This window comes from Haplochromis burtoni, unplaced genomic scaffold (assembly GCF_018398535.1).
Source record: "Haplochromis burtoni strain Fernald_Lab_line unplaced genomic scaffold, NCSU_Asbu1 Contig_656, whole genome shotgun sequence".
NCBI classification, from domain to species: domain Eukaryota; kingdom Metazoa; phylum Chordata; class Actinopteri; order Cichliformes; family Cichlidae; genus Haplochromis; species Haplochromis burtoni.
In genome coordinates this window covers 32,371-57,537 of record NW_024583017.1, presented here as the reverse complement: position 1 = coordinate 57,537, position 25,167 = coordinate 32,371, and the positions used below count along the sequence as shown (strand labels likewise).

Below are 25,167 nucleotides of genomic sequence, written 5' to 3'. Positions count from 1 at the left end.
AAATGAGGGGTTCTTCATCCTCTGTTATGTGCTTTAGAGATGTTAAATCTTTGTTTTTTGCATTTAAAACTAAAAACTTAAGCATAGATTTAGAAACAAAATATCTATGTGTATTGCCTACAGCAAAGGTCTCCACATGAGCACTGATTTAAGCTTCAATTTGATAAGTTAACTTTGGTTTGGAACCCAGAATTTTTTGGTAACCCAGATAACCAACACACACACTTTAAGAGACCATCAGACTTTCTACAGCTCATTAAAATGACACCCAAGATCCAAATTTGTAAGACTGTGGACAAAGCTCAGAAAATTATAATACCTCAATATTGCAAATACAATGGAAATCGAAATACTGCTTTGAGATTTGATCTCAGCGATAGCAAAATAAAAAAGAAGCAGCCATTTCTCCAGCAGATGGCACTCCAAAATCACATCTTAGACGCAGGAGTGTGAAACACTTCTACAGCAGGAGATGGCGCTATTAATTGTTTATAAGGTCCTGACTTTAACATGGGGTAGAGTCAGAGGCTAATCAAAAAACAATGAGTGTTTTTATTCTCTGTAGCACAGATTAGTTTCCTGTACCGACCAGCAGCTGGTACAAGCAAGTAAAACGCATTGTTTAAACAGCCCACAGTGTTGACAAGTTGACTTTTTCTGTCACACTGGGATCATTGCGCAATAATACCCTGAAATTATGCACCACTTTTCATTTCTCCTTTTCCCATCATAGACCTGCATGCCAAAGCTGACCATTCGGGCACTGGGACAAGAGGAGTATGAGCCAGCACAACAACTTTCAATATGTTTTTTTTTTTAAGTTGATTGCCACATAGAGGTCAGCCCACTAGTGTGGTGCAACGATAATATATGTAAATGGCCTACTAGGCTCCAGCCAGAGAGAACAAGCTTTAACCAGCCTGTGCCTGATCGAGCTTGGTTACCTCCAAACTTCACACATGTTTGAAAATAAATTCCAGCACCGCTCTACCAGAGAACCTCATTTGTGTGGACAGTGAGGCCCTGCGGGCAGCTGGGCTCATGTAGGGTGGGAAAATGAATGACACGATGAGGATTTTCATAGTACTACATCTATTTTTAATGATATCAGAGTGACATAAACTTTAAACAGTGTGGCCTACTTTCTATGATAAGGGCACTGGTGGACCCTACAGTGAAGACACGGCTGATGTTTAAAAAAAAAAGCTTTTCTGGCTTTATGGAAAATAAATAAATAAAAAAAATCAGCCTTCAGCTGTGGTATGGGTTTAGATCCATTTTTCAATATCTGAGGCTTCGCTGTAAATTGTACCTGACACTTTTTCCTGCAGAGGTCACACACCTACTTGGAGGTTTGCTGATTTGCACTTACACTTTCCTGTTGGGCATTAAAAATAGCAGTCTATCATACTTACTTATTTGTTTGCATATATATTACAACTGTCAAACTCACAAGGGTGGACAACTATGTGCATGCACTATATGTAAATGATAAGCCACCACAGTTAAAGCATATCCCAATGTTAACATGTCTTACCTTACACATAATATAAATTGGACTTCAGATAGCTTTGCCTAGTCTATTACATTCCCAAAAAGCAGGATGACCTGTTTGTATCTAGAAATGTGCACCTCCTGTCCTCCTGAGGGTCAGGCACTCTGTGACAGGACGGAGGGCAAAGCAAATGGCGTGCATGACTCCACACATAGATAATAGGCTTTGAAATCTTGTTTGTTAATAACAAAGGCTCGGATATAGGCCAACTGTCTGAGGTGTGAGGCTGATCCAAGGACACTGGGACGCCATTGGCACACTGGCAGAACAGGTGAAATAACATAACTTATTTTCGACGTGGAAAATATGCAAAAAGAAAAAAAACTTTTCATTAATAGGAATAGCTTTGACATTACACTGTAAGTTGTGTGCAGTCAGTTCCCCTTGTACTGCATCATGACATGCACTATAACATAACACGTACGCTTCTCATGAGCAGCGTGCAACTCTGAAACAACCCGACTGGTAATGGATTTTCTTGCAGTTTGCGCAATTTCACTGACTGACGTGCATCTCAGTCCGACTTGGACTTTAAAAATAGATATTACATCCCACCTCTGACTACTTTGACATCATCATCATAATAATAATAAAAAGCGAGTCTTACAGGTTTCTAAGAAACATAAAGAATGAGCGGTAGATAGTGTTGCTGGGTAAACATTCAAAACGCCCTTCGAAATATCCTCTCAGAATGACTTTACTGGGCTGTGTACTGTCTCCGCTACACACCAAATCCAGTATTTTTCCATCAAGTAGCGCGCTGGACCACGTGACCACAGAGGAGGGAAAAAAAACGCTGTCATGTTTGCGTCCTCCATTGACAGCGGTGCATTGAATATATGGCGCTCAAATAGGAAAATATAAGACAGCGTTTCTGCATTTATCATCCGGCTGCTGCTGACACTATATATATTTAAATATATACACACATAATGTCCCCCGTTCACTTTGGTAGCGTTACCCATTCGGGGAAACAAATTCTGCTCCAGGTCGTTTTTCTAACCCCGTGCGTTCATGATCATGTAACCACGCCCACTCGTGGCTGGTGGAAAATTACCAGCTTACAAGCAACAGGCAAAATGAATGGTAGTTGCGGTTTATCACATCATTCAAACCAACAGGCTACCTGCATGAACTAGGCACTCTGCCTTCTGGCTATATTTGGCTTCAAAATAGCAAAACTTCCACAGAGAGGCTTAAATGGATAACAAACATCAAACGCCATTACTTTTGCTCCGCGTGCTGCACGCTCGCGTTCCAGTTATTTCTTGTAATTGCTCAAATAATTGAAATGTTTATGTTAAAGCTCAGTTTTGACACGAAAGTCAGGTCGAGAAGTTATTCGCCATTCTGTAAGACGGAGTCGTGTAGAAGTCCATTCTGCAAGGGAGTCTGCCCTCTTTTTCTCTCCGGGCGGAGTAGTCGCGTGGGCGCTTGTGCGAATTGAAATAAACTGACAGGCCGATCCTTCAATGGGACGCCAAGTAGGAAGTCTTCGCCAGAGACACAGCCAATCACAGCGCGGCCTGGGCGTAACCTAAGTCCAAACTTTACGCGGCGCCATCGGCTGAAAACTAAACCGAGATGGAATCTCCCAGTCTGAACCGGTTTCAACCGGTTGCGAGTTAGTTGCTTGAGAGGAGAGAAGAGAGGAGGCGCAGGCACACAACCTCTATACCACCCTGCTGGAAAATTATTAGAGTAAAGAATAAATTAGTGAATCAAGGTTTACTTAGTTTCGTAAAATGTATCGGAGTAACAGATTGTTAGGTCTACTGTGATAGTAGTTTTGGAATCCACATCAGTGGTTCTTACCAGCCAGACATCATTCACTACTGGAGCTGGAGATAGTCAACGCTGCAGAGATAGGAAATCTTTTGTAATCATCAGATACTCTGAAGTACTCAAAGTACCTAGTAGCTTTTTTTTTTGGCAAACGCCACTCTTTTCAGTCAGAGCCTCGGATATTAGGTAGGTAACTGGGGTGAAGTACGAACCTGCCATGCTGTGATTAACGTGTCTTGGCTTTACCCTTTATAGAGAATAAAATGCATTTTGGTGTGCACATTAACCTGTGTTATCTTGTAATTTGCCTTGAAGCTCATGTAACGACATGCTAATTCAGAATGCAGTGGCATCAGTGGGGATAACCAAATAGCCATCGACTGTCCGCTTGCTAGCATTTGCCACTTAAAAATAAGCTAACGCTGGCTGTCAGAGAAAGTGTTGTAACTTTACTGAACTAAACGCATAATCAGGCTACCTCTTTTGACGTTACGTGCGACGCTGCAGACAAGCACCAAACTGCGTGAGATTAAATCCGCGCCTCTCCCACCGAGGCAGCATCACTCGTGTACGTGATGCGAGCGGATGTCGAGTTGATGTTGCTAGGTGCTAAACGGCGTCAGTATTAACTTTACCGTACTGTACCGGAAAATGGCCCATAATCCTTTCTAGTCTTTGGAGTAGAGTCGCAGCAAGAAGCGCTAACTTCTCTAAACAGCGGTGACGACACGGCGAGTAAAATTTATTTATGAGCGCCCTCCGTCCCTGGTATCCTCGGTGGGAGTGGTTGGAGTGAGCAGTGAGGGAGCACATGTGTGGGGTGAATCCTAGTGGCTGGTTAATGTGTGCGGGAGACGCGCTTGTGCTCTCTCTCTCTCTCTCTCTCTCTTGTTTTTTTTCTTTTTTGTTTTTTTTTTTTTAAACTAGCGGGTAATGCTACTAGGTAGACGTGGTTGTAAGATGCGTTTGTTGTTTTTTAACTGTTGCTGCCAGTCATTCGCGGTGTGCTCGGTGTTTTACAGACGTAAACAACGTGACGTCGGATAGTATATGCGGCACGTGGCTCATTTAATGATACTAATGCAGTTGTAGAAATGAGTGCTTGGTTAGTGAAACAACGCAGGCACCACGGACGGATTAAAAGCCTGCTTGTAACTGTGTCTGAGTCAGCTGTTAAGTTGTTTGTTTAAAGCAAAAGCGCAGTGTCATTGACTTCGGCTTTCTGAATAGTGCACTCATCTGTTTACGGATCAATACTGGCCTGTTTTGTTGTTTTTTTTAAGATAACGTGGCGCTGTAACTCTCTTTCTCTAATAAAAGGTTTGGAATTATACTGAGATTGATTTTAAGTTATTTTGGCTTTTGCTGCTCGAGTCCCTGGGCTCCTGGTGTAAACCAGAGTACTATGTCCAGCATTTTCAGCCAGTTTGAAGTTTCCTAAACGGAGTCCAGCAAAGGAACCAGGAGCTTTCCTGTACTTTTTGAACATGACAGGCATGTGACACCATGAGCCTAATATCTTAAAATGACAGCTCAGTGGTTGGTCTAGCAGATGTTTGTTACACGGTCAGCTGTTAAGAATGGTTTCTAAACACACAGTTCACATGACTTTGTCTGTTAAATGCGTTCTGTGCACTCATGACCCCCGCCCCCTGTCCTTGTTGCAGAGCTCTATGCCAGCAGTTATGACAATGTTAGCAGACCATGCAGCACAGCAGCTGCTGGACTTCAACCAGAAACTGGATATCAATCTGCTGGATAATGTGGTGAACTGTCTGTATCATGGGGTAGGACCACAGGTATGTTATCCTTTTCTCTCTCTCTCTCTATCTCTACACCATATCTGAAAGAAGCTGCTTGTAAATTTCTTCTTTTAAGTTCCACTTTACATTCACCTGAGAGTAACACATTGACTTTTTGTAAGACAGACAATGTTGACTTTACTGTTGCATTTTCCTTGCAATTCTTTTCATATCACCTCAGTGTTAATTCTAAAGTGTTATCCTCATCGATTTACAGCAAAGAATGGCACAAGAAGTGTTGACACACTTAAAAGAGCACCCAGATGCCTGGACGAGAGTGGATACCATCCTTGAGTTCTCCCAGAACATGAACACCAAAGTAAGTTAACTCTTACCTGCAAAATGCTGTTGAAAGGAAACTTGCATGTACTTTGAGGAAGAAGTATTTTTAGCCAGCACACAAAACAACATAAAAGCTTCACCCTACGTCACAGTGGTTAGCCTATACCATGCTTTCATTTATATAAAAGATACTTTGTAGTGGATCTTTTTGTTGGAAGCAGCTTTATGCACTTGCAGTGTTTGTCTCATGCCCTAACTGCTGAGCTATGCAGGACCCCTGTCCTTCTGAATTCTGTTGGATCTGAACCTAGCAGACAAACAATGGAGGCTTTCTGTCATCTTACTGTTGTATTATTAAAACGTACTTCTCTAAATACAACTATCGTAAAACTCCATGCATGCCAATCCTGTTTGTGTGGTAATATAAAGGGTTATGAAAGATGGTTAAAGTAACTTTCCACACCTGCTAATAATTAACATTTACATAGATGTAAAGTGTATTTGGCATTTCTGCTTATGTGGTTGTATGTTTTTTTGATTTAAGAAAACCGAATGAATCTTGGTAACTATTTAAAGATTTGGGTCTTGTGTGTTTCTAGGACATCTGTTTGCAAGTGTATGTTGTGCTGCTTCTGCATGGTGGTACTGCTAGTTAAGCAACCAGTTGTGAATGGTAAACGTTTGACTTTGTAACCATTCAGATGTCAAAGATTTACAGATGAATTGTGCTGTTAAAGCCAGTACATATCCATAATCAAAGCATAATATTTACATGGTATGAATGAATTGAAGTGCAAATCATACACAACTTCCTCAAAGTAATGTTGATACTTGTTTTTCATTTGTATTTTATTTATTTTTGCTTGCTTGTAAGACTGCTTTTAATACTGACATTCAATACTAATCTGAGTTCTTGATGTATCAATATCACTTTAAAATTCATAAATTTGCCAAATAAATAGGGATAATTGAGGAAACAAGGTAAACACCTCTCGAATCCTGCATTCTATCTTCAGTGATAAGTTTGAAAAATGCCCAGTTTCAAAGCACTTTGGGTGTCTGCCTTTTTTTGTTTGTTTGTTTGTTTTTTAATTAACTACAGTAGCTATATTTGAAATTGTCATGATTTCAAGTTGTGACTTTTTGATATTAATCACAATGTTCCATTATGTTTATGGCTTGTAATAGGAAGAGAAGGGGTGTGTCATCCTGTGCATCATGACACAGCTAGGCTTTGACGGCAGGCCTCCACAAGGTCTACCCTTTTTAAATTCCCTTTGACTGAATTCTGTTCATCCGTTTTTATTGCATCTGTTTCATTGGACAGAGGGTGGGTGCAGGCTGCAGTCAGTAGGATCTATTGTAAAGAGACACGAAAAGATTTAATTTCAACTGTAGGGATCATGGCACTGTTCCCACCTCGCTCTCATGCTTTTCCTTTTTTCTTTTTTTCTTTTTTTTTAAACGGTACAGCTGAGTTCTCTCGTCATGGCCTCTTCTTAAGATGCACCTCTGTGAGCTGAAATGTTGCAAGGCATTTGGCAGTTTCCTACTTGTAATTTCTCTCTTCTTACCTTGCGCGGTGGTTTGTGTAGTCCGGTAATTAAAGGTGAAATAAAACACGGCAGAATTTAATGCAGCGCTCCAGGTGACACCTGCGAGTGGTGTACAGTCAGCTTGTTATAAGGAGCTTTCACCTTTAATCTTCCAGCATCCATTGTCCGTAGCACACTGTTAATCTTGCTTTAATAACATCCTGTAATACAAGTCATTTCTTACTACTATTTTTTTCTTCTTCTTCTTTTTTTTTTTTTTTTTTTAATTTATTGACTCATGGTCTCAAGTGATGATCCCTACAGTTGAAACAGTCAGCTGAAGTAACATCAGATCATAAACTAACCTGGATTAACAAATTATATTTTTATTTCTTTATGCTTCACAAGTAAGTGACTTAAATTAGTGTAATCTGTGGTGGTCCTGCTGTTCTTTATGACACACCAGGTAAAGTTGAATTTAAGTTAGAAATGAAGCATTGTAAAGAAAATGGACTAGAGTTTAGGGTTGGGTATCGACAACATGATACTGTTGTTATTTTCTTTTCTTTTTTTGTAGCTAGGTTGGTGCTTCACTTCCTTAAATTCTGGTTATTATAAAGAAACGACCTTTAAAGGCAAGGTTTTGTGATTTTGTCAATGGGGATAACAATTTTGAATTTCATAGCGATCTGTGGCTTTAGCTTTTTGTGAACATGCTGCGTCTGGGAAAATTAAATAAAAAAAAATTCAGATGTTGAAAATACTGCAATTTTAAAGGGCTTTCAGTCCAAAAAAAATCTGCTTTAAAATAAGCGAAAAAATGTATGTCTCTGTTAGAGGGCCACAGTGAAATTTGATCCACGAGATACAGTTTGAAAAATGCAACTGAGTTTGATGGATTGTCAGTCTGAAGGAACTTACAATGTTATGAGGTAGTTCTGGCAAGTTATTGCATGAGCTGTAATTATATTTTTCATAGGAACAGAGACAAACCTTTGGTATTACAAAAAGTGTCAAATAAATGTGTGTTGGTATATATTTGATATCTGCAGCATTTTCAGCTAAAACTGCTTATTTGTTGGTTGGGTTTTGTTCCTTTTGTCTTTTTTTAATTGCAGGAACTAGAGAAAAAAACAGATTGACTTCATACAAGTAATGACAGAGTTGTGAACCTGAGAAAATGGCATGCCTTTAGTGAAAGAGTGGTTATGTAGAATTGTGAGCAACCTAGACAGTCACTATGTTTACACAGACTGTTAGTATCGAGGAGTTCTCAAGGTTTGATGGTTGTTAATGTTGGCATTGTTGTGACACTTTTAACAGGTATGAAAAATAGCCAACAAAGTATATATCCATAAATTCTTCCTCAGTATGTATGAGCTTATATTGAACCTCTGTTTTATTTCACTGTAGCGATTGGCTGATATGACCCATTTTCCGATGTGTCAGTATCCTTTGATGAATGAAAATGTAAAAACTAAAAGAAAATGAGGTGAGAGAAACACCCTTCAAACATGTTGCTCACCAGTGGGTGCGCTGCAGCCTCCCTGTTGGCAAACACAACAACCAGCTGATCTGAGCAGAAAATAAATTTGATTTTTATATTTTGTGTGTCTGAGGTGGAGAAAAGGAGGGCTATTGTCCAATATCTAATTTTTTTGGTCAGGCTCTAACTAAAATGTTGCTCTTGCTAGTTGGCAGCAGAAACGCTGGTTATATTTTTAGGATATCCGGTCCTATCGACCCCACAGCGGGTTTTCCTCCCTGAAAAGAACAGCAGTCAGAAAGGTAATATGAGTTCTGCAGTGGAAACCTGTACAGTTGTCCAGTTGCCCCAGAATATCCCACAGACTCCTGTGGTGGGTACTTGTATGATGCATGCTCCACCTTTAATGTAGACTGAAGCACAGTGGGCTCAGAATTTGCTTTAAGGGGTCTTAAAGCACAATCAGTTTAAGGGACAAAAGAAACCTGTAGCAATATTGCACTTGAACAAATTGTCCTTTAAAAACAGTTCTCGATGCCCAACCCTACAAAGGTCCATGTAGCCTAGATTAGAGGCGTTTAAACCTTGTTATGTCTTCTAGGCCATTTGACTCCCTTTTGAAGCAATCTGTGACAAAGCTGGTTAATGGGTTGCCTTTTTTCTTTCTTTTTTTCTTTTTTTTTTCTCCTTATTTTGTGTCTGGTGTGATGCTGAGAATAACAGCAGGGCTTCTGCAGTGTTCCAGCATAATGCTGCTTGTACAAATATATATATTTTTTAAAAAAAGTTGAAAGTGTTGCACACTACAAAATCTGCATGAAATGTGGTTCAGTGCAATCTAGTTTAGAAATGCAAGTTATTGCAGACTGGTCCACTTCATACTGTTTTTGGATTAAAGGTGGGCACTTCTTATTGTTGGATGCTGTCATAACAGCTTTGTCCTAATGCTGCTTCTTCCTTGCGTGTTACAGTACTATGCTCTCCAAATTCTGGAAACGGTTATCAAAACCAGATGGAAGATTCTTCCCAGGAATCAGTGTGAAGGTAAAAGTTTCTTTTGTGGAAAAATTCCTGAAACATTTATTCCCATGGTGTTAGTGTGTTTTGTTTTTGTTTAGTTTTTTTCTTTGTAAATGTGACGTGTGGTTGCCATGTTGAGGAGTATTCCCCCACTAAGCATGCTGGTTTGTTTTCTGCTCGACTGACTCGAACTGGCTACTCGGAAAGGTTGGATTCTGCATTTGAGCAGTAGTTTTAGAGAGGAAACAAGGAAAACACCCCAGCACTATTTTGTTTTTAATGCTTTGTGAGGGAAATTTTTTGAGAGGAAACAAAGTAGATACGTTGTTACTGTTGTCTAGCCTTACATTATTCTGATGGGATATGTTGTTGTTTCTAAAATCAATGACAGATTGTGTGTGTTGCTTTGAGCCAGTTTTTCCACATTGTACCCAGGGAGGAATGAGGGATGGGTTAATGGAGTGCGGTAATTGCTGTCAGTTATATTTTCAAAATGTTTATTGATAATTTTAAACGTTACACGAAGTTGTTGACAAGGTAAATGTGCGTATGAACCTATATAAAGTGTTGCAGTGTTATCAGTATATGGCTATTGGTTCTTAATGTTCAGCCTTTAATTATTGCCTAATTGTCAATTGGACACATCAGCATTAGCACATAGCAGAGGTCTCAACACAGTGGAACAGAATTTATTTAGAAAAACATTTCAGAGGAAAAAGCAGTGATAATGAAATAAATTTGATGATCATGTGCAAATCAGATGATTCTGCCTCCCTCCATTCTTCTATAATTTTGCTCAAAATTAATTTTTTCATTGACCTAAGACTTACCTGCTTCTGACCGTAGATGCCTGAATTTTGTTCAAGTGGCAAACCCAGTGCAGGGCGACTGGCAAGTATGTCTTTTCCCCCCTTGTGTCAGAGTATTGCCTTGTTTTCGGCTCCTCTCACCACACCAAAACACACATTTTCGTAGTCAGCTGCAGTCTAGAGAGAAATGCGAGGGAGCTGAAAACGCATTTTAAAGATGCTCTGCTCACTTTGACAATCTTGAATGTCTGTGAAAACACGTGGGGGAAAATGGAACTTCCACTGAACCGACCAAAGGGTTTTGTCCTGTGAAAGTTCAGTGGCAGTTGCTGCTCACGTCCACGTGTTTATAAACTGGCTTTGCAACAGTGTGTGTATATGGAGAACCACACCTTTTTTTTTCTACAGTACAAATGTGGGATATGATTGGCAGATTCAGCTAGTTATGAGCCCGCAGATTGTGTTAGGGTTACTGACTAATGTGCTCCAGGAAACTGCTGATGAACACATTTTTATTGGTGCATGCTAACGGACATCTTCTGATATTCTCTGTGTATTTGCCAGGTATAAAAAAGTATGTTGTTGGGCTCATTATCAAGACTTCATCTGATGCATCAAGTGTAGAGGTGAGTAAACTTTATATTTTATAAATAGGTTGTATTCTTGGGGTAATAGTACGAGATGGAACAACAAAAAAAGCTCCTACTTTGTTGCAAAACCTCTTCCGTTAGAAACACCCTGTAAGAGTTGGAGAATTTGGTTTCCCATTCTCGTGACTGGATTTCAAATAGTCAGTAGTTCAGGACTGCCTGTGTCACATCTTTGTGTCCATAACGCCCCAGATGTTTTGAGTGGGTCACAGGTCTGGGATGTGCCCATGTGTACACGAACAATTTCCCATTTTGATTCAGATCACAGGGTAATTTTCCACTTCCCATCAGTCTGCCTTAAATGAGCTCAGGCCTGGAGAAGAGCTTTTTGTTCTTCTTTAAATAACATTTTATTTGTATTTGTGAATGCATTGATGAACTGTATTCATAGTAATTTCTACAGCAGTGCAGTGCTGTCTGAGGACCCAAAGTCCATGGCTGTTAAACATTGGAGTCTTATCGCTTATGTGCAGAGATTTGTCAGGATTCTGTGAATCTTTTAATTGCTCCCGGGTTCTTTACAATTGGGCAATTTGCCCATTCAGTCAAGAACAAGGTGGTGAGACCCTCCCCATCGTAAAGTTGGAGAGATCCTGCCTGCGGTGCGTTTTTTGTACTCAGTAATGTTACAAATTAGCTTAAAGGCAAAGAAGTTCCACCAGATTTTTGTTTGATTGTTTGAGTTTCTTTTGCAAAGAGTTTAGTCCACGTTTCCAGGATTTTGGAAGCATGTCACTGGGAAATTTTAAATGGGTATATATTATAAATCATAAACAGGCTTTCTTATGCTGGTGTTTAATATGGCTCTTATTATTTGCAGTTCAGCAAAGGGTTTAAATGATTAAAGTGTACATTTTACACAACCTCCCTGTGGTTTAAGGAAAAAAAGTCAGACATATTAGAAGGTTCACTTTAAAAACACAAAGCTAGAACACAGGTTTGGTGTCAGGGTAACAATTTATAACCTCGTCGATGTTAAAAAACTTTGCACAAACAGCCTCTTGTTCCCTCTCTCGTTATTTGTGTCCATGTTTTATTGCAGCAGCACTTTAAACAGGCAGGTTAGTAGGGCAGCCATGACTTAAGCTGCTAAGAGTGCTGTGTAATTCAGAACAACTATGGTGACTTCAGCAGCTTTTCTCACTGTTTCAGCCATTGTGAGCACTCAAGCAGTTAAAAGGCTGGAGTTGTAAAATGTTTTAAATTTAAACTGACAGCAAGCTTTTCTGGTGTTCATTAGGAGAATGCAGTGTTTTTCTCATAAGTACAGAGATTGATACATGAAAATATGACATGCTGGCCTAGCTTTAAGGTTTTTAAGTCCAATGAAGCTTGATTTTTCTTGGTGGTTGTATTGCTGTTATAAAAACAGCAAGAAAGGGGGGTAAATTGAAAGGTAAAGGGAAATGTAAAATTTTGTTTTAGATTTGATTAATGGAAAGGATTTGTGCTTTCCTTAAATGATTTTAAATGTGAAGTCAGAAGAGCCAGACGGTGAACACTGTTAAATACTTGTTTGCTTTAACAAGAGGTTAGCTGAGGAGAAGAAGACAACATAAAAATGAAGGAGTGCAGATGCCACCTACAACAAAATGATGTCTAGTTAGTATTTAACTTCCTGCTGAGCAAGCAACTTTCCAGCCGTGTTTCAGGTGTTTGCATCATTCTCAAGTATGTAACTCTACAAAACATGATATATTTACCAAGTTTATTAAGGTTATTAAACCAACCAGATACACCAGACTGGAGGTTTTGTGAGGGGATTTTCCAAAAGAGCACTCAAAAAGAATAATTTCAGTGAGCTTTAAAAACCATAACTCTCCATTATAGAAATGACTATTTGTGTCTGGCTTACTTTACTGCAGGTTATAATTGTAGGATAAATTCAATTCTTGGTGTTTACTTTCAAATACACATGACCAGCCTCGACATTTCTGTTACAAACACCTGTGACTTTATCTCGTGGGTGAGACCCAGCCTTTACTAATTTTATATAAAATGTCAAACATCAACATGTTCATACATTTTCTCTTGTTATACCTTACCTTTTCATGATGTGTTTAAAGGATATGGTTGTGTAACTGAAATGTGTTCCTTGACTTACTTCTTTTTATTTCTTTTTAGAAAGAGAAGGTGTACATTGGCAAGCTGAACATGATCCTTGTTCAGGTAAGAGTTGCTTGGGTTCGTTTTTGGACCTACTCAGTCCTTTGTGGGGGATGTTTTCTCTTCATTTTGCGTTGTTACTGTTAGTTTACTGAATGAAAAATGTGGCCTGTCTATTGTCTGTGTGCGTGCGTGCGCTTAGATGTGTCTGAGCTGCATGTGGTAAATGTTTTCTATTTGCAAAACAATTTCAGAGAATCCAAGAATTGTTAAAACAAAGGATTTGATTGTGCACTTTCAGCCACAGGTTTTGTTTTCATTTCAGACCTGTTAAATACCTAACTATATCAAACATATAGTATTGGTTACACTGTAAATAATAAAGTGTGCGTTACTTTTCTTTTAAATCTATCAGTATTATCTTTACAGAGCCTCAGTAACACTGAGAAACACTTCATTGTGTTTATAACTGTGATGTTTTCCTAACCCTCAGCGTTCATGTGGGTGAATAGTGGAGAGGGATAAAGAAAGTGTCAGCAAACAGTTTCCAAGAAGCTATTCACTCTGACAGCAGTAGCGTACATCAGAGCAGAGATTCACTTAGCTAGCTACGTGTGTTGTACTCATTGCCTGGGGCATGGTAGAGCCACTGAGTCACAGAGTACTATATGTACTATACAGCCTGATTCAGAGCAGTATATACAGTAAAGATAACACAGCAAATGTCATAATTTCCACTGGAGACCATGTTACAGGTCCATGAGCAAAGTGGTTCTTGCTACCAAAGACAGTGCTTTGTTAATGTCTAATAAACAAGTGGGTGTGTATTATTGACCATTATCGACTCCTAAATGGTAAAATTCTGGGTGTCGTCATATGAAGCAGTAAATCCAAAAACGCTGGGTTTGAACCTTATGTTGTTGTTGCCTCAGTGCTTCTCTTTTGCAGTGGTTCTTTTTAACCTGAAGATGTCACTCTTAATTGGTAGATCTGGCTCAAAAAACATCAGTGTCATTAAAAAGGGACATCAGTACTACTTGAATGTCTCAGCCGAGGCAAACGATGCTTAGAAAGTGACTGTGATCTTGTGATAATAAAGGATATCATCTCGAAGAGTGTGGCAGAAAAATGGATGTATGTGTCTGTATGGAAACATACAAATTGGTTAAAAACTGGCAAAGTGGAAATCATCATGGAGCTGTTGATGGCAGTATCCTTAATTCAGCAAGGCACTGAAATCTGTAAATGTAGAGTTGTAGAAATATCAGGACCATGAGACCAACAACTTAGACCTCAGTGCTTCTAAATGTGCAACGTGACATTTTCCCCATGTTTTTGCGTTTGATGTATGTGTGAGCGAGGGAGCAAGAGGCAGAGATTGGTTCACTGACTTCACAAGTGACTTTGCATTAATGCCAGTGAGAATGAGTCACCGCTTACGTCATTTGAGCTAACGTTGTTTTGGCCTGGAGGGGCCGAAGAGCTCCAGATTCCACGTTCATCGTCAGGAGGCTGGTTAAAATGGTTATGTTCAATATGGACAATTAAGTATGGAGTTTAACAAAAACGGCATTTTCTTCACTACGGGATGCTTGTAAAAGAAATGTTTTTGACTTGAGGCTGATGGGGAGTTGCAGTTTGATCTAGTTTTTTTCTTCAGATTACACATTCTTCTCAGTGTGTGCCATCTCTCACTAACATGTCTGTGTCCTCTACGTCTGCAGATCCTGAAGCAGGAGTGGCCCAAGCACTGGCCCACCTTCATCAGTGACATTGTGGGGGCGAGTCGTACCAGCGAGAGCCTCTGTCAGAACAACATGGTCATTCTGAAGCTGCTGAGCGAGGAGGTGTTTGACTTCTCTAGTGGCCAAATGACCCAGGTCAAGGCCAAACACCTAAAAGACAGGTCAGTTTTGAGAGCATGGATGCCAAAATGTCTTTGATCATTACCCCCAACATACCTTAGCATAGGAAAGCTTTTCTATAGAAGGTTCACACCGAAATCAATCAAATCAACTTTTTAAAGAGTTCAGTCCTGCAACTTTGTGTTGCCACATTATTTCAGAGGCTCATGAAACACGATGTCTTTGTGCTGGCATTTGAAAATGGATTTCACTTTAAGATGAAATGTGGCTCCATGTTATCAATCAGTAATGTCAGGGCAATAAGGTTGTTATACAGTTTCTTTTATATTATTAATATGCAGTTGTGTACTTGCCTGAAAATTCTGCTATGGGGGGAAAAAAACACAGATCAAATAAACATATAGATTTTTTCTTATGAATATTCCTCATATCTAAAGATGTGGGTTGATTGTTTAGCACAGTTGACTGTTGTTGATGTTTAATAGCCATCCATCCATCCATCTTCTTCTGCTTTATCCGGGGCCGGGCCCCGGAGGCAGCAGCTTGAGCAGAGAAGCCCAGACCTCCCTCTCCCCAGCCACCTCCTCTAGCCAAGGCGTTCCCAGGCCAGCCGAGAGATATAATCTCTCCAGCGTGTCTTGGGTCTGCCCCGGGCCTCCTCCCGCTGGGACATGCCTGGAACACCTCGCCCAGGTGGCATCCTTGTCAGACATCCGAACCACCTCAGCTGGCTCCTTTCAATGTGGAGGAGCAGCAGTTCTACTCTGAGCCTCTCCCGGATGGCTGAACTTCTCACCTTATCTCTAAGGGAGAGGCCAGCCACCCTTCGGAGGAAGCTCATTTCCGCTGCTTGTATCCGCAATCTCGTTCTTTCGGTCACTACCCACGGCTTGTGGCCGTAGGTGAGGGTAGGGATGTAGATCGACCAGTAAATTGAGAGCTTTGCTTTTACGTTCAGCTCTCTCTTCACCACGACGGACCGGTGCAGCGTCCGCATCACTGTCGCTGCAGCACCAATCCGCCTGTCGATCTCTGGCTCCCATCACATCAACAAGACCCCGAGATACTTTAACTCCTCCATTTGGGACAGGAACTCATCCCCGACCCGGAGTGGGCACTCCACCCTTTTCCGGCTGAGAACCATGGCCTCAGATTTGGAGGTGCTGATCCTCATTCCCGCTGCTTCACACTCGGCTGCGAAACGTTCCAGTGCGAGCTGGAGGCCACCACCTGATGAAGCCAACAGAACCATATCATCCGCGAAAAGCAGAGATGAGATTCTGAGGCCACCGAAGTGAAAGCCCTCCGCCACTTGGCTGCGCCTAGAAATCCTGTCCATAAAAATTATGAACAGAATTGGTGACAAAGGGCAGCCCTGGCGGAGCCCATCACCCACCGGGAACGAGTTTGACTTATTGCTGGCAATAATTGTATAAGGATCGAATGGCCCGTAGCAATGGGCCAGACACCCCATACTCCCGTAGTACCTCCCACAGGAGGTATTCCTTCTCCAAGTCCACAAAACACATATAGACTGGTTGGGCAATCTTCCATGCGCCTCAAGTATCCTCGAGAGGATAAAGAGCTGGTCCAGTGTTCCGCGACCAGGACGAAAACCACATTTTTCCTCCTGTATCTGAGGTTCGACTAGCAGACGAACTCTCCTTTCCAGCACCCTGGCATAGATTTTCCCAGGGAGGCTGAGGAGTGTGATTCCCCCTGTAGTTGGAACACACCCTCCAGTCCCCCTTCTTAAAAATGGGGACCACCACCCTGGTCTGCCAGTCCAGGGGTACTGCCCCTGATCTCCACGCAACATTGTAGAGGCGTGTCAACCAGGACAGCCCTACAAAGTCCAGAGCCTTCAGGAACTCCGGGCGGACCTCATCCACACCAGGGGCTCTGCCACCAAGGAGTTGTTTAACTGCCTCAGTGACCTCATGTGCCACATGCACTTATGGACACTCTTATGTTCGAACAAGGTGTTTGTTATGGGCAAACTGTGATTTGCACAGAAGTCCAATAACAAAACACCACTCGGGTTCAGATCAGGGAGGCCGTTCCTGAAACATGAAGCTCGCGTGATTGGGAGCTTCATGTTTTATTGTTTCCTCATCCAAAGAATCCGAAATATGTCCACTGGGGCTGAAGTCATTTTAGATTTTAGATGTTTTGGGGGTTTTTTTTCTCTTCAGATGACTAAAGAAGGTCATCCCGATTGACTGTTTGGAACTACATTCAATGACAAATGAGGCTTATTATGTTTAGACTCGGTGCAGTTGAATTTACCAAGTCTAGTATAACTAAACAAGCTGTAAACTACTAAATCTGACTAAACATTTAATACACTGCTACCCAGGAATACCGTGTCACATGATACACACAAACGCCAAAGGAAAAGACATTGATAGAATATTAAAACCATCTTTTATTTCCTTCCTTTTATATGCTCTCACTTTATTTTAATGCCATCTTAAAGCCTTTAATGTATTTTCTCAAAACGTCCCTGTTCTGCTGTCACCAGACGTCAGAGTGTAGCCATTTTCTTACATGGCTGAGTTTTTCTGGAAGTCACCCAACATCACCCAGTGCATTTACTATTGGCCAGTTGGGCATCGTGTGTGGTACCTCCTACGCAGTCTGTCTAGGCAGCACCCTCCACTAAACTACAGTGTTTTTCCAGCGGTGCAACTGTGTCTGAAGCAGACCATGTCCCATTGTGTGCTACATGTGAGGAAGGACAAATGTGAGAAATATTAACTAGACTCTCCTGAACTGGCCCAAAGTTCATGTGTGAAAACTGCTGCATGAGATGGGTGGAGTGTAACACTGGAGAGGGGGGATAAGAGAGGGCGGTGTTACTTGAGTAGGTGGCAACTTGTTAGCTGCTGTCAGTGCAGCAAAACCTTTTAAACAGTGTTGGTTTGAAACCAAACATGAACAGACATAAAGTGATCAAAAGAAACGAACCACGGTTATTTACATTGTTTCAGGGCACAGGTTGTACATGAAACTTTCAGATTTGTCTTTCATTATCAGTGTCAGATGCTGTTTAACATGTTGTTTGTTTTCTTTCAGCATGTGCAATGAATTCTCCCAGATATTCCAGCTGTGTCAGTTTGTTATGGTATGCATTCATCTTTTTCCTTGTATCGTACATTCTTTTTATCATCGGTTACACACCAGTGTTTGTTCTTCAGCTGATTTTTGTGTTGCTGTGTGCACCTCAGGAGAATTCCCAGAATGCCCCCCTGGTCCATGCCACCCTGGAGACACTTCTGCGTTTTCTCAACTGGATTCCTCTGGGATACATCTTTGAAACCAAACTGATCAGCACATTGGTGTATAAGGTGCGGCCGCAAAGGCGCACACAACACACAAAGATGCAGATTTGTGTGATTATTTAAAATATTCGATGATGTGCATAAAATCGATTTATAATGGATATTTAACATATATATTTTTTTATTTTAAACAGTTCTTGAACGTGCCGATGTTTCGCAACGTGACGTTGAAGTGCCTGACAGAGATTGCGGGCGTGAGTGTCAGCCAGTACGAGGAGCAGTTTGTTACCCTCTTCACGCTGACCATGTGTCAGCTCAAACAGGTGGGTTACCCGGTGACATCTGACAAAGCCACACTGACACGTTGCTCGGTTTGAGACTCTAAGATGAATTTTAACTCTAATCTGTTCAGATGCTGCCTCTGAACACCAACATTCGGCTGGCCTACGCCAACGGGAAAGATGACGAGCAAAACTTCATCCAGAACCTCAGTCTGTTCCTGTGTACTTTCCTTAAAGAGCACGGGCAACTCATTGAGAAGAGGCTCAACCTCAGAGAGACATTAATGGAGGTAAGGGAAGCACGGCATTCTGTATTTTGTTGTTGCTCTACATAGGCTGCACAGGAGAAGATTATGGTAATTAGCTAACATGTTCACGTTACATTGCAACTCCCCTGGTTCTCCTTCAGGCCCTCCACTACATGCTGCTGGTGTCAGAGGTGGAAGAGACTGAGATCTTCAAAATCTGCCTGGAGTATTGGAATCACTTGGCCGCTGAGCTCTACAGAGAGAGTCCCTTTTCCACATCCACGTCCCCTCTGCTGTCTGGCAACCAGCACTTTGATGTGCCTCCACGCAGACAGCTCTATCTACCCGTTCTCTCCAAGGTACCTCTTAGAACAAGATGGTATTTATTCATACCACATACATGATCGCAGAGCCCCATGATTGAAGTTGAGTTTATAAATGCAGACTCTTCTTTAAGAAGCATGTCTTACGTTTATAGTGAAGATGACACAGAGGTTGCTGAAGTGTTTCCAGTTTGTGGAACCTGAAGCGTCTCAGCTCGCAGTCATACTAGAAAGACTTGGCTCAGGCCAGCGACAGGTGGCTGCTTCAGAGCTGCCAAAAGAGATGCTGGTTACAGTGTTACTAAAAATCAGCAGCTACTAAAGTAATACAAACATTTTTTTTCTACTTAATGATATTTTACATTCCATATGTGTGAAATGTGACTATAACCAGGAGACAAACCACTTGTATCGTCCTTTTACATTTATGAGAACACAAGCTAAGCTATATTTTCCTGTGTGTGTGAAAGGCAGGTGTTTTGATTTGTGTACTTGCTGACAGGTTTTTTTTATCTGGAGTAACAGGTGCGTCTGCTGATGGTAAGTCGGATGGCCAAGCCAGAGGAGGTCCTGGTGGTGGAGAATGATCAGGGGGAGGTGGTCAGGGAGTTCATGAAGGACACAGATTCCATCAATCTCTACAAGAATATGAGGGAGACCCTTGGTATGACTTAATGATAGCTTCTAATATTTTATATCCTTAAGCTTGATTTATAGTACTGTGTTAAATCTGCAGCATAATCTACGCTGCAGCAGTTGTGTCTCCACTTGCTAGTAAAATCCTGTGTAAACGCGGTATAATGATTAGCAAAATAAGATTTTGCTAATGCAGGTACATGCTGGTTTCTTGTTTTAAAGCTCGAATAATCTGTGTAAAGGCTCGATCGCTTCTGAATTCTTTTTGGGGGGGGGGGGTCTTTTTCTTGCATTTCGATGTAGCAGTGGTATGATACTATTAGCTTGAAGTGAATGTGATTGTCTCAGTTTACACTGGTGATAGCAGACCAGTGCAACTCAGCAGCGCTCAAGTACAAATGCAAATGATGACGACGCTACTGCGGCGTAGGCTCTGCAGGGATTCAACACAGGACTGTAAATCAAGCTTTAAACTCTGTTTTTTTTTCTAGGCCACTTGTCTTAAGAAGCAGTGTTTAACTGATCATAACCACAAGAAGTCACATTTTTGAATAGATCTTAATTAATGCATCCATCCAGTGGCTTCAGCAGCTGGATTTGTATTTACTGATCAGACACATCCTCCAACAGGTTAGGCGAGTTGTTCTCAGCACCACTGTAATATTTAAATATTGTAGGAGAATCGGGCGGCACCATGGCTCAGTGGTTAGCACTGCCGGCTGGCTGGGGCCTTTCTGTGCGTCTGCGTGGATTTCCTCCGGGTGCTCTGGTTTTCCCCCACAGATCCAAAGAAATGCAGGTTAGATCGATTGGAAACTCGTAGACTGGCAGAAGGATAAGCTGTTTAAATAATGGATGGATGTAGGGAAAGCTTTAGCTTTGACTGTAGAACTGACTGACTATAAATTTACATTTGACTAAATTGGCTTGATCAGTGTCACTCATCACACAGGCGTCAGTGTTTTTAGGGAAAATTCATTCCGCCATTTCTTCTCATATATGTTTCTTTCTTTTTTTGTTGTTTTTATCTCTCTCTCTCTGTCTTGGTTCTGAACTGTGTCTCTAGTTTTAACTCTTAATTCAGCAGAAACTGTACTGTACTCTGATACACATTTCCTCTACTGTCCTGCAGTGTACCTGACTCACTTGGATTATGCGGACACAGAACGCATAATGACAGAGAAGCTTCACAACCAGGTAAATGGTACTGAATGGTCCTGGAAGAACCTCAACACACTGTGCTGGGCCATTGGATCCATCAGTGGGGCTATGCACGAGGAGGATGAGAAGAGGTTCCTTGTTACTGTCATTAAGGTATTGATGTGTCTGTGTATTTAGGTTTAGGTGACAGCAGTCCCTCACTCATGCTTATGCCTCATATTAATTATTGTCTCACCCATAAGGTTTAACATTAAGCCTAAGTGAATCCTTTGGTGTTTGCTTCAGGATCTGCTGGGTCTCTGTGAGCAGAAGCGAGGAAAAGACAACAAGGCCATCATCGCCTCTAACATCATGTACATTGTTGGCCAGTACCCTCGTTTTCTTAGAGCCCACTGGAAGTTCCTCAAAACTGTTGTGAACAAGCTCTTTGAGTTCATGCATGGTGAGCTGGAGTATTTTTATTTGTTGATCTCCCTCTTTGCATCTATTTCAGGCAGATGGATGAATAGATGGATACAGCTCTAATGCATTTTTATTTTTCTGTCCTGCCCTCACAGAGACCCATGATGGAGTTCAGGACATGGCGTGCGACACCTTCATTAAGATTGCCCAGAAGTGTCGGCGCCACTTTATCCAGGTGCAGGTGGGAGAGGTGATGCCCTTCATCGATGAGATCCTCAACAACATTAACACGATCATCTGTGACCTTCAGCCTCAGCAGGTCATTAAGTGTTCTTACCCACAGAAATCCATCAGAGAGAGGCACAGCTGTCTCTTATTTGCCCAGTTGAGTGTCTGTGCTGACTGTTTTGTTTGTTTGTGTGTACGTACAGGTGCACACGTTTTATGAGGCAGTAGGGTACATGATCGGGGCACAGACCGACCAGGCTGTTCAGGAGCACCTGATAGAGAAATATATGCTGCTGCCCAATCAAGTGTGGGACAGTATCATCCAGCAGGCCACCAAGGTAAGATGGTGTATCACCGTTTATTCACATTTCAGAGACACACAAGCTGTTTGTTAATGGCTCTTCTGCTCCTCTTCCGTCCATGAGAACGTGGACATCTTGAAGGACCCAGAAACCGTCAAACAGCTGGGCAGCATTCTTAAGACCAATGTCAGGGCCTGCAAGGCAGTGGGACACCCCTTTGTTATCCAGCTGGGACGGATTTACCTTGACATGCTCAACGTGTACAAGTGCCTCAGCGAGAACATCTCTGCTGCCATTCAGACAAACGGTAAGACCGGCACATTTGTTTTCATCGTGCAGCAGACTGTCACAGTTGCATGGTGGTCACTGCAGACAGATGGTTGTAAACATGCTTACTGTCATGCTGCTGTCAGAGCAGTGAGGTTATAGCTGTTCTGTAAGCAGCACACAAACTGAGTTGATTTTCAGAGGTTTATACTGTTTGTTTTACTTTTATAGTGTTCATCACACTCCAATCAGGGTTAAGTCAGTGTGGTAGATGAGATGAATATCAGCCACTGTTTCAGATAATTGACATCTTATTTGCTGATACCAGTCATCGAGAAGAATAGGGGCCAGTGTTTAGCTGATAAATGGGTGCAGCGCTAGTATAATATTTAATGATCTGTAATTATATCATACTTCTTCATTCCAGCCATTTTTCTATCAGACTTCTGTTCCAAGTGGGCTCTTAGTCAGCTACAAAGTCTTTTCTCTCGTTTTTTTTTTTTTTGCATTACAGTAATTAAGGTAATTCCACGTGTGAGATATGTGTTATGTAACATGGGATGGGTTTCATTGGCACAAAAAGCTGAGATTTGAGAGGTGTGCAGTGCACATTAAGTTTAGCGAGAGCTACACATTTAGACCCAGCTGCTATGTGTGAGACTTTTTTTGTTTGTTTTTTTCCCATCCTCATTCAGAAGTCGCATGTTCTGCTAATGTCTGTGTTGCAGGTGAGATGGTGACAAAGCAGCCACTGATCCGGAGTATGAGAACAGTGAAACGGGAGACTCTGAAGCTGATCTCAGGCTGGGTCAGCCGATCAAACGACCCACAGATGGTGAGAAAGGCGCTCACATATGTCACTGCTGAAGGAGACAAACCCAGTTGGGGCTTTATGTTGACAAAGAATGAAGGAAGAAAGCTGCTGTACTAAAAATGCTGATGATATCAGAAGTGATATATTTACACTCTTGTGTCCTCCTGAGTTACTCCTACTGTAGCAGCCAGTGGAACAGCTGACTGTGGAACAGCTTTCGAACAATCCAATCGGTATTTTTAGATCAGACACAAAGATTGTGTTCCCCTGCGGCAGACTTTTCTGCCCCCCCCTGTGTTTGCATCTGCACAACCCTTTAATATTCACAGTTTGTCACTGTACTGAGGGGTTGGTCACCTTTCATGGTTTTATTTAAAGCATGTCTGCTCAGGTTTTTGTGCGTCACTCAAAGCTTTCTTTGCTGACGGCTCTTGTTGTTGTTGTTGTTGTTTCAGGTTGGTGAGAACTTTGTTCCCCCCCTGCTGGATGCCGTCCTCATTGACTACCAACGCAATGTCCCTGCCGCCCGTGAGCCTGAAGTCCTCAGCACCATGGCAACTATTGTCAACAAGCTGGGGGGGCACATCACCAGCGAGATACCCCAGATCTTTGATGCCGTCTTTGAGTGCACTCTAAACATGATCAACAAGGTACGACCCAGTGAGCCGCTGACGCATCATATGTGGATATTTGTTTTTAAATCTTTCCTGCACACGTGACCGAGACAGCAGTCTTTGTCTTTCTGTTTATCAAGTGGCCGGCCGTCTGTTCAACTGTTCGTAGTTATCAGCAGCTCTTTTATTACTGAGAGTAGTGAGTAAACACCTCAGTCATCAAATCAGCAGCTTTCATTTGCAGTGGGATAAGCAATCTACCATGCGGCCTTCACTGCAGTGTGTAAATCACTGGACGGATAATTACATTCATGCACGTCATCATTGTTGATAGAAAACAAAAAATCTATTTAACTGCAGCACTGCATTGGTTTTAGTCACTATCAGTTAAGTGCTTGTGTTCTGCAGGAAAAAAAATGAAAATCTTAAATTCAGTCGGCTTCAGCTGTTGTTTACTCTGACCTGAGCCTCTGTTTCCACTCCAAAATACAACTGGGACCCATCAGGTGCCTCTCAAAAACTAAAAACCTGCAGCAGTGTGAGGCCAGATTTAAGTTAGACTGCTGATACGTTATTTCATGTGTAGCATTATGATATAACTTGGTTTGTAGATTAAAATTTTTCATCATCTGTTTGTATGTTTGTACCAGAACTTTGAGGAGTATCCAGAGCACAGGACCCACTTCTTCTACCTGCTCCAAGCTGTAAACTCGCACTGCTTCCCCGCATTCCTTGCCATCCCTCCAGCCCAGTTCAAACTAGTGCTGGACTCCATCATCTGGGCCTTTAAGCACACCATGAGGAACGTGGCTGACACTGGTAAGGGCACAGAGATGAGTACACTAAGGTGTTTATGCTCTTATTGACCAACAACATCTTAAATACTGATAATGGGAAAACCCACTGTGGGATCCACTGTGGGATCCACTGTGGGATCCACTGTGGGATCCACGTGACATGAAGGTGCACTGTGATCCTTTTCACACTGAAACAGACGTGCATCAGAACAGCGACATCACTGTGCAACCCGGCTGTTAACAATAAGCTGCTGCGGTCTTTGAAGGATGTGCAACTATAATTTTGTGTTGTTTTGTGTCTTGTCGCTGCTCAGGTCTGCAGATTCTGTACACCTTGCTGCAGAATGTGGCCCAGGAGGAGGCAGCCGCTCAAAGTTTCTACCAGACGTATTTCTGCGATATCCTGCAGCACATTTTCTCTGTGGTCACTGACACATCGCACACTGCTGGTGAGCTCACACACGATTGATGCCGTTCAGTTGTTTGAATCTGCAGTCGTCCAAATGATATTTATACTTTCAAAAAATGTTGGCGTCTGCTGTGCAGGTCAGATGAACATGTTTATGTTAAAATCATTGGCTCGGATCACAGTAAGGCTGTAGTAGTTCAGTACAACCTTTTAAAGGCACTAGTTTGAAAAATGGAAGTGACTTCTTGCTTAAAAGATCACACATTACTCAGTACTGATTTATTTAGGAGTTGATTGTAGTGTTGAATCTTCCTGGTGATGGGATCAAAAACATTTTTAAAAAGACACATTCATTATCTGAACTGGATTAAAGTCACTAAACCAGGCCAGGTAATATTAACACCTCCCCCAGAGAACTAAATCAATTTGAACGTGGCTTTACAAAGATGAGGGAATTAGGGAAAGACGATGGATTCATTTTCTCTCTCTGTGTGTGTGTGTGTGTG

The 25,167-nt window shown here is 41.7% G+C and overlaps 1 protein-coding gene across 3 annotated transcripts in view; it reads left to right on the top strand.

The window, feature by feature from the left end:
• The first annotated feature begins 2,467 nt into the window (after positions 1 to 2,467).
• xpo1b (exportin 1 (CRM1 homolog, yeast) b) overlaps positions 2,468 to 25,167 on the top strand; it is a 27,090-nt gene continuing 4,390 nt past the window's right edge. The window contains exons 1-22 of one of the 3 annotated variants that reach the window (XM_005949447.3): positions 2,468 to 3,526; positions 5,008 to 5,139; positions 5,360 to 5,461; positions 9,417 to 9,489; positions 10,839 to 10,900; positions 13,049 to 13,093; positions 14,755 to 14,936; positions 17,974 to 18,022; positions 18,126 to 18,245; positions 18,374 to 18,502; positions 18,592 to 18,750; positions 18,870 to 19,067; positions 19,557 to 19,695; positions 20,800 to 20,981; positions 21,114 to 21,270; positions 21,386 to 21,549; positions 21,662 to 21,796; positions 21,884 to 22,067; positions 22,756 to 22,862; positions 23,297 to 23,491; positions 24,106 to 24,274; positions 24,567 to 24,701. In XM_005949447.3, the coding sequence (XP_005949509.1) occupies positions 5,014 to 5,139; positions 5,360 to 5,461; positions 9,417 to 9,489; positions 10,839 to 10,900; positions 13,049 to 13,093; positions 14,755 to 14,936; positions 17,974 to 18,022; positions 18,126 to 18,245; positions 18,374 to 18,502; positions 18,592 to 18,750; positions 18,870 to 19,067; positions 19,557 to 19,695; positions 20,800 to 20,981; positions 21,114 to 21,270; positions 21,386 to 21,549; positions 21,662 to 21,796; positions 21,884 to 22,067; positions 22,756 to 22,862; positions 23,297 to 23,491; positions 24,106 to 24,274; positions 24,567 to 24,701 (2,812 nt within the window). In that variant the 5' untranslated portion in view covers positions 2,468 to 3,526; positions 5,008 to 5,013. Of the gene's footprint in view, positions 3,527 to 5,007; positions 5,140 to 5,359; positions 5,462 to 6,612; positions 6,680 to 9,416; positions 9,490 to 10,311; positions 10,361 to 10,838; positions 10,901 to 13,048; positions 13,094 to 14,754; positions 14,937 to 17,973; positions 18,023 to 18,125; positions 18,246 to 18,373; positions 18,503 to 18,591; positions 18,751 to 18,869; positions 19,068 to 19,556; positions 19,696 to 20,799; positions 20,982 to 21,113; positions 21,271 to 21,385; positions 21,550 to 21,661; positions 21,797 to 21,883; positions 22,068 to 22,755; positions 22,863 to 23,296; positions 23,492 to 24,105; positions 24,275 to 24,566; positions 24,702 to 25,167 lie in introns of those variants that run through there. The other 2 variants (XM_014329999.2, XM_005949449.2) reach the window with 2 other exon arrangements.